The sequence below is a fragment of the Rhamphochromis sp. 'chilingali' genome (genome assembly GCF_963969265.1).
Source record: "Rhamphochromis sp. 'chilingali' genome assembly, chromosome: 2".
In the NCBI taxonomy this organism is placed as follows: domain Eukaryota; kingdom Metazoa; phylum Chordata; class Actinopteri; order Cichliformes; family Cichlidae; genus Rhamphochromis; species Rhamphochromis sp. 'chilingali'.
Genome location: NC_137930.1, coordinates 9,779,040 through 9,796,182, shown reverse-complemented (window position 1 = coordinate 9,796,182; position 17,143 = coordinate 9,779,040). Strand labels below are relative to the sequence as shown.

The 17,143-nt window shown below is 39.9% G+C and overlaps 1 protein-coding gene across 1 annotated transcript in view; it reads right to left on the bottom strand.

Moving 5' to 3' along the window:
* Positions 1–17,143, bottom strand: part of necab2 (N-terminal EF-hand calcium binding protein 2) — a 165,123-nt gene that overhangs the window by 85,650 nt on the left and 62,330 nt on the right. Inside the window, exons 6-7 of the mRNA XM_080874714.1 lie at positions 575–711; positions 37–161 (exon numbers count right to left, since the gene is read on the bottom strand). Of these exons, the coding sequence (XP_080730840.1) occupies positions 37–161; positions 575–711 (262 nt within the window). The remainder of the gene's footprint in view (positions 1–36; positions 162–574; positions 712–17,143) is intronic.

Here is a 17,143-nt window from a genome sequence, read left to right as displayed (position 1 = left end):
TGTGCTTTAGTGTGTGTGTGTGTTTGCAGTTGTCACCTGAAGCAGTATTGATGGTCCTGACAGCCTCCCTGGTGCTGACTCTGTTATTAGGGGGATAGTCAGGGACAGTGTTTTCGTAGTGCTTCCCTGACATCCGTGGACTCACTTTGGCAGGTAGATGACTGAAAAATAGAGAGATGGAGAAGGATGGAGAGGAGGGAAGGGGGAAAAGAGAATTAGATAAAAAAGTGAGGAGGAGGAACGGAGAATAGAAGACAAAAAAACAATAAAATGCCTTGGATTTGGAGAATTGGCTTACGCACGAGTGATACAAAAGAGGAATGAAGGTGAGATAGAAGGTGATGAAAATGTGATGAAGGAGATGAAAATTGGTTTCTGTGTGTGCGTGCAAGAGTGACAGATGTTTTAACCAAAGACGATTTGTGCTTGAAACACTGCCTGGTTCCCATTACAGCCGCTGACAATCTGAGTTTTACACATAATACCGTGACACATGTGCACAGTCACGAACAAACACACATGTGCACATTCCCAATTTCACACATAACAGCCAGCGATCCCCTCATTGGCTCACCCTGATTGGCTGTGCTGCTCATCAATGGCATCCACGGCACTCTCCACAGAGCTCAGGAGAGACTGGATCTGATTGGCTGACTCCTTCAGCAGGAAACGGGTAACAAATTGCTCCACGTTGGTTCCCCTCTCATACACCTGGAGAGAAAAAAAAAGGATTGACAGCGTGTGTCATATATAATTTGAGTTGTTCTGTCAAAAGATGTAACATCAAAATGTCTGTGAAGTCAATGTTTTCTTCCCCTTTCATCATGTCCTTCACACATCACAGCGCAGCACTGCAGCCTTCCTGTCCGTTATTATCCTGAAGAGACTTTTCAGCTCAAATCTTATTTTGCTTCTTCCTTGCATTCATTTAATGGTTGATTTGCTTCTCGCAGTGGACAGACAGCAGATAGGGAGGCAAAAATAACAAGTAAAAACAGACTAGTGCACTGTATTTGGAGAACTTGACAGCTGGTAATGGATTATTGGATAATGAACGACTTGAGACGTCTATACAGACAGTTGATTATTTGACTTTGTGGATGTAGTGTGTTGCAGCTGCAGTGAAAAAGGAAAGGTTGGTGTCACTGAAACTTTGAGACAAGCGTTGTCTTTCACAAACGGCCACTACTGTGTGATGCTATTCTGCTGTGTGTGCTAATTACTGTAAATGATATATATAAATAAAGCTTTTACTTTTAGAATTTAAGAAGCACTTTTGCCTTAAAGGAAATGTTGAATTATGGAAATCTTGTAGCCCCATAGGGACACGAAAATGTGACTTCCTACTTCCTACTGTTTCAGTTCAGATTCAGCAGACAAAGACACGAAGCCGCTGAAACAATATTCTTCTTCTCTAGCAATACACAAAGGCATAGCAGCAAGAAAGGCGAGGGATCAATAAAGTCATCAGTTGTCAGCATCATTCACCGTTCTACTACAATACTGTTCCACCCGATTTACACCAGCCGCCTTAGATGAAGTGCATCAGTCTGTTGGTATTCAGCTTTCCCAGAGCTGTTTTAAATTGTGTCATGAGTGGCTATGAGTCCTTGAACGAATGCATATTTAAAATAAATGAGAATCCAATAATAAACGATAGACCTGTGAATGTGGAAAATTTGGAAAAGTTTTTAATTTTTTTTACCTCAAACATTTTCAAAGACAGAAGCTAAAAAAAGACAAGTGACATCCTAGTGAACGCATCAAAGCAGGCGTCCCTGAGCTGCTCCGCTGATAGTGTGAACACAGCAAACTGTAAGAGGAGTTGAGTGTTTCAGATAAGACTGGCACTCCTGCTTTAACTCTGATGACCTTATCACAGCGACCACTTAATTATTTAACGGCGTGAAGGTGTGCTTTAAATAAATTTTAAAAAAGCCAGTCCATTCAAAATGAGTCGCAGCACATCTGTCAGTTCTGGATTTCAAGCTGTGTGTATGAGGCTGTACTTTACAGTTTACTGCAAGTTACAGTTTGCATTTAAAGACTTTAAGGTAGTGTTTTGGTTTTTCTTTGTTCTCTTTCTCTCTCAAAAAATTAATCTAAATTCTAAAAGATTGACATGAATAGTTCATTTTCGCTCCAAGTTGGGAACATTGGCATGTCAGTATAAGAAATTGAAGAGTTATTTCCAAGGCTAGTGGTTACAGTATATGTAAACATGTATGTAAAATAAAGCGAAACTAATAAGAGTATGTTTCTAAAATTTTAACCCTCATTATTTCTACTGTACCAATATTTGACCATATGATTAAGTAATTTAGGTCCTGGTAACCCATCGAGGGCAAACTGTGGCTCTTACCACTTGCTGGTTGGGAGTTTTGTTCCCAATTGCCCTGAAGATCCTAAATTGGACCAGTAGAAGAAAATGCATGGAAGTGTTTTTATTTATGCATATTTGAAACTGTTTTAGTCAGAATATAGAAGGAGAAATACACAGCTGCAGCTCTAACATATTTTATAGCAAAAATAAAGCCCAATAAATCATAAACATAGTAGTACTAGGCAGTCTATTTGATGAATGTGCCATGTCTGGCAAACTTAAAAGTAGAAAAATGAAAAGAAAAAAGCATCAGGCTGCATTTTAAGAATAGATAAAATCTGGTAGTGGTGGTACTGGATCTCCAGGGAGGAAAGCATCAAAAAAATATCCATCCATCCATCCTCTGGAGTCTGGAGCCTATCCCAGCTACCGTAAGGGGGTGGGGTACACCCCGGACAGGTCGCTAGCCTGTTGCAGGGCCAACACGCAGAGATAGACAACTATTCACACTCACATTTACACATATGGACAATTAACTTAACTGCATGTCTTTGGTGGGAGGAATCTGATGTACCCGGAGATAACCCACGCAGACATGGGGAGAACATGCAAACTCCACACAGAAAGGCCCCGGCGAGATTATGGTGCGTCAAAACTAATCACCTGGAAACATTTCAAAGTCAACCAAAGTATTTTCCACCAACTCATGGAGCAACTTCAGCTTAATTAGCTAACTGGACACAGTTGAACCAATTTGCTTCACCCAGATGTCTTCAGTCTGCAAACTTAAGAGATGGTGACAGAATTTGAATTCTATTTTTGCTGCTAACGTTGGGGCCTGACAGGCAACGGTGACAAAGAAATAAAACTGCCAGCTTTCATGTACTGCTTAAGACATGTTTAAGGCCAAAACCTTTTCAGAATAATACATGAAAACCTGACTATTGAACACCAGGCCATAACTGACTGCACATGTACTCTAGAGAGTGGAGTCAGTTGGTCATGTCAGCTTTACTGTCAGGAGTCACAGTGCAGTGATTCAGGAAGACAATTAAGGTTCCTGTGCATTCACCCATTCTCTGCTGCACTCTAATCAAAGACAAACGCTCCTGTGAGACAGCGAATCACACAGGCCTCTGTATTGACTTCCATTATCATAGTCAATGACTTCCACACATGCACACAAGCAAGCATACACTGAAAGAGCCAAACTCATCCGTATCTGTGTGCAGAATAGTCCAGTCAGCTAGTTCTGATTTTCAAAAGCATCCAATAAAAGCTCAACTATCTGTAAAACAGCAACCAGATTACAGAATTTAGGCTTGTCGTCCAATTTGTACTAACTGTTTTATTCAGGAGGCGCCGATGACACATTAATGACTACCACGCTGAGATTCAATTATTTAAGAGGGATACACGTCTGAATAAACAGAAATGAAAAAGGAGAATCTTATCAGTTTTATTGAATAGTTTATGACGGTGTTGCGAGTCAATTGTGGACATTTAGTCTTAAAATTGGAAAATGCTGATAAAGTCTTGCCATTTATTTGATATATTCAACATGCTTTGTCTTTAGTTAGACAAGCTGAGTTCTAGCATTTATAGCAAACAAAAAAAATATTGGTAGGAAATTCCCTCTGGGTAAATGTAAATGCATGTGCCTTATAAATCAGCAGATTTGCAAGAAGGATGAGCTAAGATATAAGAATTATGATGGTCGGTAGAGGCAAAATAATAGATGAAGGCTGAGATATAACTGCCCTTAGCACAATTATCCAAATGTTCATACACAAAACAGACACAAGATTTAACACAAGTCAGGGCAACTCAGGGGGTTGGGAAGCTCATCTGTAACCGGAAGGTTGCCAGTTTGATGCCCCCAGCTCTCTCTGTCCTGGTCGTTGTGTCCTTGGGCAAAACACTTTACCCTACCGCCTACTTGGCCAGAGGGGCTGATGGCGCGATATGGCAGCATCGCTTCTGTCAGTCTGCCCCAATGCAGCTGTGGCTACAACTGTGGTTTGCCTGCACCAGTGAATGAATGAATAGTGGAATTGTAAAGCGCTTTGGGTGCCTAGAAAAGTGCTATATAAATGCAATCCATTGTTGTTATCATTAACAGAGCCATTATCCACAGACTGGATGGAAATGAATGGATGTGTCACAAACAACAAGAAGCTTATTTGTTTCCTTGTCGATACCGTGTCACCCCATACATATATATTACCATATTATGTCGTTGTAAGTTTTTAAGCATTGATAAACCTAACATGAAGACAGATTTCAATCTCACATAAAATGGAAAAGTGCATGAGCTCATATGAACGTGTATGCAAGATCGCTGATCATAACTGTAACATTTGGGCACTACTTGCAAAGGTTTGCATCAAAGCAAACCATGAAAATAAGATTTGACAAACTGGAGAGTTGTAGGGACACACAAGCTACCAAGAATATGAAGTATGAAATTTTAAAGGCACTGTGCAGAATTCAAAAAATTAAGAATTAAGTGAAGAAACTACTGCATTATTTTTCAACGCCACTAACAACTCTACTTTTAGTGCTTGATGTATGTGTTAACAAGGTTAACCGAGAAACAACCTAAATAAACCTTTTTTATTGACCATTCTAAAAGTACAGATGGAAAAATACGACCAAGAAGTCAGCTGCTACAATGCTAACAGTACATAAAGCAACTGTTTCGTAGAATTGCCGATCTATTTAATGCTGTGAACAGTCATTATGCATCCTTAAAGTACAAAAAATAGAAAATTTACAGATACATAAAGTTCCAACTAGGTGCTGATAAATACACAAAGCAGTCAAAACACTGTGCAGGGCGTTTTAAACTGTTTTAAAGATCATGACTTAACAATGGAGGCCATCTGATGAGCCCCTGTATGACACCAGGCTGTATAACATGTGCCATTTTACCAGACATTAATAAAATTTGGTTTAACACATCTGAAACTATCCAAACTTTTAAACACATTTTCACCAGTTAATGATGTTTATGCAGCTCAAACAGCTGCAGAACACTTTAAAATATGCAGTGAATGCAACATGTTTTAGGTAGCGTGTATATCCACCGTGGTCCTCCCCATTCTTCCTCAGTTATCCTGCCCCCTCCTTGCTCCCTCTTTCAAATGTTTCACATGGACCCAGCTACAAAACCCAGGATATGAAAACTGTGATCTATAATTCACACAGATCACTGACCCAGGAGGAGATACACCCTCCCTCTCTCAGCTGGCTCCCTGAACACGACCTGGTAATTAGCTTTGTGTATTATTCCTAGCATCTATAAGTGTGTCTTTATCTCATAGATAAACTGAGTTACAGTGTTACTGTGTTGAAATACAAAGCTCTCCTTCAAACCGTCACGACGGTGAGGCTTAACATTTTTATTGTATTTTGATGCCTCTTCCAAACAGCATTGTGCCAGAGACTTCCTATGAAATGATGCATATGCGTAAAGCAACAATATGCCCTGACAGAGTTTTTATTCCAGCACGGAGGTGGCTTTGTTGTTAGAAAAATTAAAAATAAAGGTCTTTCTTTAACTTACCCGGTTGAGCATGGCAAAAGGCTGCAGGAGCCTGGGTGTGATTCTGCCCCACTGTCCAATAAAAGTGAAAAATAGTCCAAAAGTATTTTTTTCAGTAAAACTAATTTATTCAGTTACTAGTAAGAGACTGCGTCAGGGAGGTCACTCAGTCCTTTGTATGTGCCTGTGATATTTCATCCTGCTCTCTTGCATTTCCCTCATTTTCTTAAGGTTACAACAAAACTCCTCGTTAACAACCTACGCATGTGTTCAGCCCCCCCCCCCCCTTCTTCTCTCTTTCTGACACACACACACACACACACACACACACACACACACACACACACACACACACTTTGTAGCAAGATGGAGGTGGCTGATTACAGAAGATTGTAGGTGGTAATCAGTGATTACAGAGGTTGTTCTAGTTAGGGGAAATTATTCCACCCTCAGCCCGTCCCTGATGGGGTCACAAAAGCTTTGTGGAGAGGCAGTGGTGACATGTTCATCTCCAGTATGATTGACACGAGTGGCTACTCGTGGCTACAGTTACCTTCTGTTATGACCTAAGGCAAACCAGGTAGCATAATGCTCTCTTCGAAACTGTGATAAAAACCTGCATCCCGGTAGAAACAAACTATAAGAATATCACCTCTGCTTCACATCCAAGCTCGAGATCTGGGGCAGCAAATTAAAAGAAATATAGCAGCATCTGAAATACATTATTAGAGAAAATTATAAAACCTTTAATGAATTCATACCAAGGATGCACTGTTCGGTAAAGTAAGAACTTCTTCTTACTTCTTACTCGATTTGCTTTTATGTGCCTTGCAAAATTGACTTCATTAAACTCACTGACTTCATGCAAACAACCTCAGTGCAGTGTGCTTTGCAGACAACATCAGGCCATTTGCCATATGCTTCCCTTGCACTTTAAAGCTACACATCGACTTCATTAATTCTAACAAAATGGGAGAGGAGAAAAGAGGTTAACCTAAGAACCTCTGCTCACAGCAGCATCCACCAAGATGTAATGACCGGGTTCTGCATGATGAAACAGTGAGTGGCTCGCCCATTTTAGTAAAGCCCCAAATCAAGTTGTGATTGTGGTGCTGTTCAGTCTTAATAATGTAACAACGGTCTTCACAGTTCACTGTACATCAGGGCAGAGACAAAGCTGTTGCTGACCATCTCTCAGACAGATGGCTGACATAGAGGATGTAAGTGTTGGTATCGATCCACTGATAATTCGTTATATCCTTCAGCTTAGCGTGAAGGAGCACGATCAGTCTCAAAGGAGAGAAATTGAGTGAGAGCTCTTAGAAGGGAATGGATGTGCAATCAGGTTTGAAAAAAAGAGACAAAAAAAAGCTCTATGGTATCATGTTAGATAAACAGCTGGTGCAGTGGTGGGCTGCTTCAGTAGGTCCTACAATGTTAACTTAACTCTTTACCCTTTGAAAGTCAACCAAAAGTAACCCTTGAATTTTTTTCTGACACAAGTGGTTTCTGTCTGTCATATTTCAGGCGTGCTTGTAGAACAAAATGATCGGGTTTGCATCATAATGTAGTGACACTTGGAATAACCCGGAAACTATTCTAATGGCCGTCAAACCACATCTTTATACACATATACTGAAGTGTTACAACTTGTCATTAAGGTTACACGGGAAGTCCTTAAATGTCGTCTTTATGGGGGAAATATTTAACACCGTTGTGCAAATTTCTATGCTTTTTGTTTTTCAAAATAACATTTTAAAAACATTCAATTAACTCTGGGTGACCCAGCGATTTCTTGCAGGGATCAGGCCCCAGCTTGTGTCCAGGAAGCATGCTCTGCTACATGTCACCCGTCGCTTGATGCCTGATTTATGCTTCAGTGGGAAATTTACTTAGGATGTAACCAGAAACCCCTCTTAATCCTACATTGCAACCTTCCACATAACCTGGCAAGAACAACTCCCGAGAAATATAACTACATGTCAGGTCAGTGCAGCACACTGTGAGTCTGATTGGCATGGAAGAAAAAAAAGATTATTAACTCATTCACTGCCAGCCATTGGCAGTGAATGAGTTAAACCCATTGACTCATTCCAGAGGTGTGGACTCGAGTCACATGACTTGGACTCGAGTCAGACTCGAGTCATTAATTTTATGACTTTAGACTTGACTTGAAAAAATGTTCTAAGACTTGTGACTTGACTTGGACTTTTACACCAATGACTTGGGACTTGAATTGGACTTGAACCGGTTTACTTGAAAAGACTTGATATTTTACCCCAAATATAAAATTTAACATGCATATTATATAGAGATTGAAAATGTGACGTCATTCACGGGTAGAACCGCAAAGGATTCTGGGAACTCGTGGCAAGCGGTACTAGCGCACGCAGGCTTTCAATTAAAATCAGTTATACAGCGATAAAAAGAAACACAAAAATGTCAAGAAGCTGTTGTATTATTAACTGCAATAGCCGGTCGCATGACAGCCACGGGAAGCCGACGGGTAAAGAGATCGGTTGTTATCGGATTACGTCGTTGAAGAGAAATTGTTCGAGCCATGTTTCCGAAGTAACAAAGACGCGACGGGTGGCCTGGATTGCAGCCATTCAAAGACCAAATATAACGTCCCAGAACACTCCAGCTCACAGGTTAGTCTGCTCCAAGCATTTACACGAAGGTCAGTGTTTTTTAGTAGTTAATACATCATTTTCATAACATAATTGGTGATATAGGTTACAAGCAAGTCTGGCGCTGAACAGAAATTGTGGCGCTATGCTCCTTTATTTATTGTGCATAAATAGTGAATTGTCCTGACACAATATTGCGTTTCACTTATGTTATTATGGTACATTGACAAAAACATATACGTTTATTCACAGGATAAAACAGGTTTTTTTGTATCACTAATTGCCCAGTACGATTACAGCATACAGTATTGTTGTCACTGCTACATTTCTGTGATGAACCAGAAATTATTTCCACTACTAATTAATTACCGTTGAGCTCAAAGGTTATATTAATAAACGGTTAAGGAATGTGTATTTATGACGACGATTTGTGAGACTGGTAAACTTATGATACGTACGATGGTCTTTCGTTCTACACGGTGCATTTCAAGGTCCTGCACCCATCCGTCGGTAAACTGTACCTGGGCTTGTTGCAGTGACCGGAAGTTACTAAACTTCATGAGTGTATGCACTCACTCCAAGAACCGTATGATTATTAATATGCATATAAATAAAGAAGCTATTTTGTGCAAAGATGTCAACTGTAAGAATGCTGTGCATAAACATTTACTCTGCTCCATGTATGATGATATAGTGACTGCTCTGTATAAAAGTGGCACACTGCTTGATAAACAATATAAGCATAAGAAACCTAACATCAGACCTGGCTGGAAAGAACATGTATCCATGTACCATGATGAAGCTCGCATAGCTTATAAATGTTGGGCCATGGCTGGAAGACCTAAACAAGGCCCAGAATTTGAACAGAAAAAATGTGCGAATGCCAGATATAAGTACGCTGTTCGCTTTATAACTAAAAATGAGCAAATGCTAAGAGCAGATTCTTTGGCCAGGAAAATGCTGTGTAATAATACGGCAGATTTTTGGAAAGAGGTGAAAGCTCTTAATAACTGTAAACCATCTCTACCATCAACTGTTGAAGGTGTTTCTGGGGCAGATAACATTGCAGCATTATGGAGACAGCATTACAGTGCGTTGTTTAACTGTATAAAAAGTGAACCATATGAGGACAATCTTGACATGAGTAATGACACAATAAGTGTAAGGACACATGAAGTATATGAAGCCATTCATAGGTTGTCTGATAATAAATCCTCTGGTTTGGATCACATCACTGCAGAACATTTAAAACATGCTAGTGTAAGGCTAGCTCCTCTTTTAGCACTCTGTTTCACTGGGTTTATGATTCATGGCATATTACCAGACTCAATGCTGTGTATTTTACTGGTACCAGTTATGAAAGACAAAGCTGCAAAAGTGAGCTGCTTGGATAATTACAGGCCAATTGCACTAGCCAGTATTTTATCTAAGGTGTTAGAAAGAATCTTGTTTGACAGAGTTAGTGTGTTCATCTCTTCTCTGGATAATCAGTTTGGCTTCAAAGCACGGCACTGACATGTGCATATATGCACTCAAGGAAATAGTCAGTTTGTACAGGGCTAAAAATTCATCTGTCCTCATGTCTTTCATTGATGCCTCTAAGGCTTTTGATCGAGTGAACCACAGAAAACTTTTTGATAAAATGAAGAGATGGGGAGTTCCTCAGTACATCGTGAGGATTCTCTCTTACTGGTACGCTCATCAGAACATGAAGGTTAAATGGGGAAGCAGTATTTCTGCCCCCTTTGGTGTCAGCAATGGTGTTAGACGGGGTGGGATTTTGTCTCCAATTTTATTTAATTTGTATGTTGATGATTTGTCCATACAACTGAGAGCCTGTAACACTGGGTGTATATTAGGTAAAGCACTGATAAATCATCTTATGTATGCAGATGACCTGGTTGTTTTTAGTCCAAGCAGTGCTGGGTTACAGGATCTTCTTAATGTCTGTACTGAATATGGTGTGCAATATGACATTGAGTACAATGCTGCTAAAAGTGCTGTTTTGATATGTAGAACCAAGCAGGATAAACAGCTAAATTTCCCTTTGTTTAAACTGGCACAAAAAACTCTTGAAGTTCATAAAAAGGTGAAATACCTCGGTCACTTTATTACTGAGCAAATGAATGATGATGATGACATATACAGACAACGGTGTAAGCTCTATGTGCAGGCAAATACTATTGCACGCAAATTCAGCTTTTGTTCACTTCCAGTTAAAGTGGCTTTGTTTAAAGCGTATTGCACACCGCTATATACTGTCCCCTTGTGGTCATACTACAAACAATGTAGCATGCAGAAGCTGCATGTTGCATTTAATGATGCGATGAGAATCCTTTGCAGGATACCTAGAAGTGGTAGTGCCAGCCAGATGTTTGTAGCTGTGGGTGTTTGGACTTTTAAAGCACTTTTAAGGAAGCTAATGTTCAATTTTAGAGAACGACTGGATGGTTCGAGTAACAGTATAATTTTAGCACTCACAGATCCGACAGTGAGTGGTTCCCGTTCCTCATCCAGTCTCAGAAAGCACTGGTTAAAGTGTTTGTGTATTTATTGATTTATTTTAAGTAATTGTGTTTTATGTATATTATGGTTTTATATTTTTACAAATGTTTTAGATACTTATTTATATACATATATATATTTAATGGTGTATACCTTGTGTTGGGGGGGGGGGGGGGGGGGGGGAGTGTTGTGTGTGTGTGTGTGTTTTTTTTGTTTTTTTTTTTGTCTTGTTTTTATGGACATGAAGTCTGCCAATTAAGATTGAATTGAATTGAATTGAATTGAATTGAAATAAATATGCTAAGATGAGATAGCTGACTTCATCTAACTAGCAAATGTTGTCCAGGCTACGTTGGTGATACAGTTTTTTTTAATGTGTATGATATTTTTGTCATGCGATTTTAAAGCTGGCCCTACAACCGCATCCAAGAATAACATGCAGCGTATCTCAGAACTGTCGGTGAAAATTATTCTTGGAGCTAGGTTTAATTGAGCTGCATTTTAAAGAGGTGCAATTTCACAATTTGTGTATATTTTCTAAGTTCACTATTTTGTCATGTGTTGAGAAAAACACAGATTTTAAAATTACATGGTCTAATATTTACATTTAGCATATAACTGCAACATTATTTTTTCGTTTTTTTTTTTTTAAAGACTCGAAAGGACTTGAAATTCAAAGTTTCAGACTTGTGACTTGACTCGGACTTTTACACCAGTGACTTGAGACTCGACTCTGACTTGCCTGACATTACTTGAGACTTGACTTGAGACTTGAGGATAAAGACTTGAGACTTACTTGAGACTTGCAAGACAATGACTTGGTCCCACCTCTGACTCATTCACTGCAATTGACGGCTATAGACGTCAATGGCAGTGAATGAGTTAACAGTCATGGGGAGCTCAAAGTTTCATCATAAGAATAATAAGACAAGAAGAAAGTCAAAAGTGTCAAAGTGGTGAAACACAGAGCGCCTGCTACTTTGCTACCCTGAGAGAAGAGAAGAGAAGAGAAGAGAAGAGAAGAGAAGAGAAGAGAAGAGAAGAGAAGAGAAGAGAAGAGAAGAGAAGAGCTCATATACCCTGTGAGCAGTTTCCTGTCCCTGCACTTCCTTTTAACTCTCCTTCAAACTGCTTCAGGACATACAACGCCCACATCTCAGCCTACCACTGTGTGCTCTCTGGAGACTTCTTTGGCTGACTATTTTTAGATTACTTTCTATTGGTTTGATCTTGTTTGCCATGGAAACCAATAAAAGTTGTTTATGTTACCAGACGTCTGAGTTGTCTGCCAGTTGAAGTCCTGTTAATTCCTTTCATTTCACAGTTAAAGACGAGTCAAATTTTATATCACAAGTCTCACTGCAGACCCGACATTGTCTCCCAAAGCAGGCCTCTACCTGTGGGGATAACAGAAGTTTGATGGATTGGAAAGCAGAAGCATATCTCCCTGGCTGGTCTGCTATTCGAAAACCCTGCCTCAGCTTCATACATCAGCCAATTAAAATCGTATCAGAGCAACCTCAGTCAATATGTCTCCAAGCAACACAATTTTAGCTGCATGGAAGCTAGGTCTAAGCAAATACACCTGTAACAGGGAGAAACATATTCCCCATAAATGTCTATTCTCACCGTCTGCGTCAGTAATCAGATTTAGCTGCAGTCAGTCAGTCTCCAGTCTCTCTCTCTCTCTCTCTCTCTCTCTCTCTCTCACACACACACACACACACACACACACACACACACACACACACACACACACACACACACACACACACACACACACACACACACACACACACACACACACACACACACAGCTCAGCCTGTTTTCCTTGGTTATTACTCTCCACTTTCCTTTTTTTTTTACTCCCAGTGACCATCTTCTTATTAAGACATCCCAGCTGCACTGCTAGCTGACCACAGAAAGCTCAGCTGAGTGTGTACACTGTGTGCACGCGAGTGTGTGAGACTGAGCACTAATGGTAGACTCGGATGGCTGACCACCCGCTTCTCCTCCACTGAAAACATCTACCAGGCCATTAGCATGACACTAAACTGAGGGTGGACACATACACACAGGGTGCACCGCCATAATCTACTCTCTCAGTGGGATTTTGTGGCCATTGCACAGCCACTCACCAAAGGAAAAAAAAGAGAGAGTTACAGTCTTCAAATGTTTGACTTGTGTTCTTTCCGTGTTTGTATTTGGTTCAATATGCAAATTAGACCCCTGGTTTAGGAGCCTTGCTTTTAAAGCACAGTTGTGGGTGCTAAAGAATTTATCTTTACGGATTGTTTAACCATTTAAGACCTACCATAGAGCCAAGTCCACCAGAGCTTAACTTTATATTTTTACATGCTGTAGTGCCATTTTTGGGAGCATTTCAAGTTGCCATACATCAATACAACCGTTATATCCCAAATTTTAATAATATGTATCCATGAACTCCATAGTAACTGCATAAATTGCAATAAAGTACAATAAACTACAAAAAAAATTGATAATTGTTTTTTACATATATTTCTAGTTAGAGAAATTTATGAGGTTTATCCTTCAGAACTGTAAATACAAAAAAGTTGCACAAAACAGCTTCCCACCACAGGAAATTTATTTTGAGTGTCTTCATAGTTTTATTTTTGAGATACACCAATTTTTATATACTGCAGGAAAACCGAAAATAAATATTATAATGCAAATTTGCAAAAAATGTGCATCAAAATAAACTATTTCCAGCAGTGCAATTTGAAACTATACAGAAAAGCATAAAGTCAAACATGACTTTATGCTTTTGAAACTACATTTTCCGCGAAAATGACATCACTTGCGGTTTTGAGCAGGTAATGGCGGACATGCGCTGATGTCTATTCCAACGTAGAAAGTGTTATGAACAGCTGATCGGATCGGCAAACCGTGTTTCTGGACTATTATGTTTTTGTTGCTGCAAATGCTTTTTACGAAATATTTGCAATGCCCTATGTGGAAGGAAACCGTGATTTAGGACAAACTGATGGAAAAATGTGAGTACAAGTCCTCCGGTTTCATATGCAAAAAAAATTACTGCACTAGCCTATGTGGTTGCAGTTCTACCGGAATTTTAAAAATAGTTACTCAAAACGGAGCTTGCCCGCTCCGACCGGTCTTGAAGGGTTAAACAAAGATGATACAAGATACTTTTGAGAAAGCCACAATAAATCAGTATTAATCATAATTTATGTGATCATGCACCTATAGGAATTATTAGATTATATGAATGAGCATTTTGGCATAAAGGGGAAGGCTGTTATCGTATGAGACTTTCTCTTTAGCTGTAGTTCCCACACACCGTGAACGCAGTCTCAAATAAACTGATGGACTGACTCTCTACAGTCACTTTGGCTTAACCATGTACCTAAAAAAATAAATATTGTGGGCCAAGGTGTTGATAGTCCCCTCCACAAACTACCATCCATAAATTCAAATGCTTTGGGACAGTCCTCACTGACACCCTGTTTCTGGAGATGGAGCTCAGTAGTCAGATTGGAAAAGCCTCTACTTTTTGTTCAAGGCTGAACAAAAAAGGTGTGGATAAAATCTCAGGGCTGGTGTGGTGATCATACTGCAATACGGCAGTCAGATATGGACATTGCAGGCTCCCAAGCAGTCTGAAATATTCTGTATACACAGTCCTCCTCTCAGGACCCTCCTGGGTTAGTAATATGCAAAGTATGGAAATTGAAAAACACAATATAGAGATTGAAAAAAAACCCTATACTTTTCCTCTACAAAGGATATTAAGACTAGTGATACGCAATAAGCAAGTAACAGAAAATAACCAGAACAGAATCACATCAACACAAGGCTATAAAAATGTATTTTAAAAGGGTTTTAGAAGAGGTTACCAATTCCTTTAAACTTAAGTCTCTAAGTGGAATTGCAAGCAGGGATTCACCTGAGGATGTAGCTCTCTGTCACAGTGTGTCGTCTGTCCTGTATCCCTCCTCTCACCCCCAACCGGTCGACAGCAGACAGCTCTTATTCTCTGAGCCTGCTTCTGCTGGAAGTTTTTTCTCGTTAAAAGGGAGTTTTTTCTTCCCACTTTCCCAAAGTGCTGGTTCATAAGGGCTCATTTAATTGTTGGGATTTTCTCTCTATTAATGTAGGCTCTTTACCATACAATATAAAGTGCCTTGAGGCAACTGTTGTTGTGATTTGGTGCTATTCAGAATTTAAGGATGTGAACAATCTCACCTATGTAAACCATAGACTGTATATAAAAGATGGGTGTAATCACCATAATATAATTCAATGGCTTTGCCACATTTTGTGGCCTTTCAGCTTTAAGGCGACCTTTTTTGTTTTCAAGCCAGAAGTGACAAGCGAGTGCTAGGTTTTGAGCTAAGGCTAGCAAGCTTAGTAAGCAAGCTGCACCCATTGACTGAAACATGTAGCATCAGACCCTGCTAACTGGCACTAAGCAATATAATCATTAAAATACTTGAGTCTGACCCACTGAAACAAGATTATAAACTTCTTGGACAGTTTGCACCACACGGCAGATAATTCTATTAGAAATACTTAAAATGCACCAGTATCACAAAGATTAGGCTATATAGGAACCATGTTGTGAAATTAGCTGTAAAAATTGTAATTATTGTTGTAACCAGGTTATAAGCATGGTGATTTTATCAATGAAGTTGGGCATTTTAACAGTCTATGACAATCTATGGGGTTGACTTGATTTGGAGCCTGACTCTAGTGGCCTTTGGAGGAACTGTAGTTCTTGGCACATCACACTGTTTTTGTTTTTTGTTTTTTTCAGCAGCAGAGTGGACACATGAGCACGAACAAACCTTGAAACCAACACATGGGAAGCCTCAGCTGAATTTTTTACAGAGCTTTGAAAACTAAGAGCTGTTTCAGAGGGACAGGAAGCTGGCAGATGGGTAAAAAGCCAGTGTGTAAGGCATTTTGTGGACACTGCCAGGAGGACTGTCATTCCCAAATGAGGTAAAACAGCCATAGTGGCGCCGCTCCAGCAAAACAGTGGACAACCAAGAGAGATAATCTAATGGTCCCCATAATTACTGTTTATTTTTTATCACAATTTTTGATGCATTTGTTCCAGTTAAAAATATATATTTTTTGGTGGTTGGATGTCACTCAAATCATTGAGGCACCATTTTTTAAGGCAGTAAGTAGTTTCCCTTTATTTAACTACATGTGAGCAATGGAAAGCAGATCTAAAGAGAATGTAGCTGCAAGTCAATGACCAGATCTCACCAGAAACTGATCATTTTTCCACAACCAGAAACCTACAGGGAAACTTGTACACCATTACAATTATCCGTATTAATTAAAACATAGACACATAACCATGACATATTTGTTTTTGCAGTCAGGACTGAGGAAAGCTATAAAAAGCAAAAGATAATACATCAACATTTGGTCTATTGGAGAGATCTGACTGGTGGAAGTGACTTCTGGAAGTGTGGAAGTGGTTAACAGGAGGCAGCATGCCTGAGTTTGTTTCTAAACAGAAGGCAAGCTCACAAACAGGCATCAGAATCATACACACTCTTCAGATAGCATGCCAGCATCACAGGCCCACAGAGAGAGAGAGAGATGGGAAAAAATGAAGGCGAGGAGGAGGATGGAGGTCGAAGGCGGGGAGAAACAGGAGGAGGATAGGAAGGGGGATGGGAAAAAAGAGATGCAGAAGAGAAGGGAATAAAAGGGATGGAGCGACAAGAGGAATGCACCGCGTGCTGTGTTGAGCTTTCTGTTTCATTTGTGTGTTTTAATTTCTCATTCAGTCAAATCTGGATTAAATCACTGAGTGGGGTTCGATGTCTCTCCCTACTCCTTTCACCCAATTATCCATCCATCTCTCCATTTTTTCCTCTCCTTTTCCCACTCCCACAGTCCTCTGCATTATTCATGCGTTGGGTGTAACCTCATCAGTCAACATACCGACAAAACAACACACACACACACACACACACACACACACACACACAAACACTGCCAGTTCTGCCTCTCCCTCCCTCTCTTACATACACTCACAATCTCACACACAAATTATTCACATCCTATTCAGTCAGCAGTACACTTTGTAGATTTGTCAGTCACATGTCCACCTCCACTTTGTAGAGACCTGC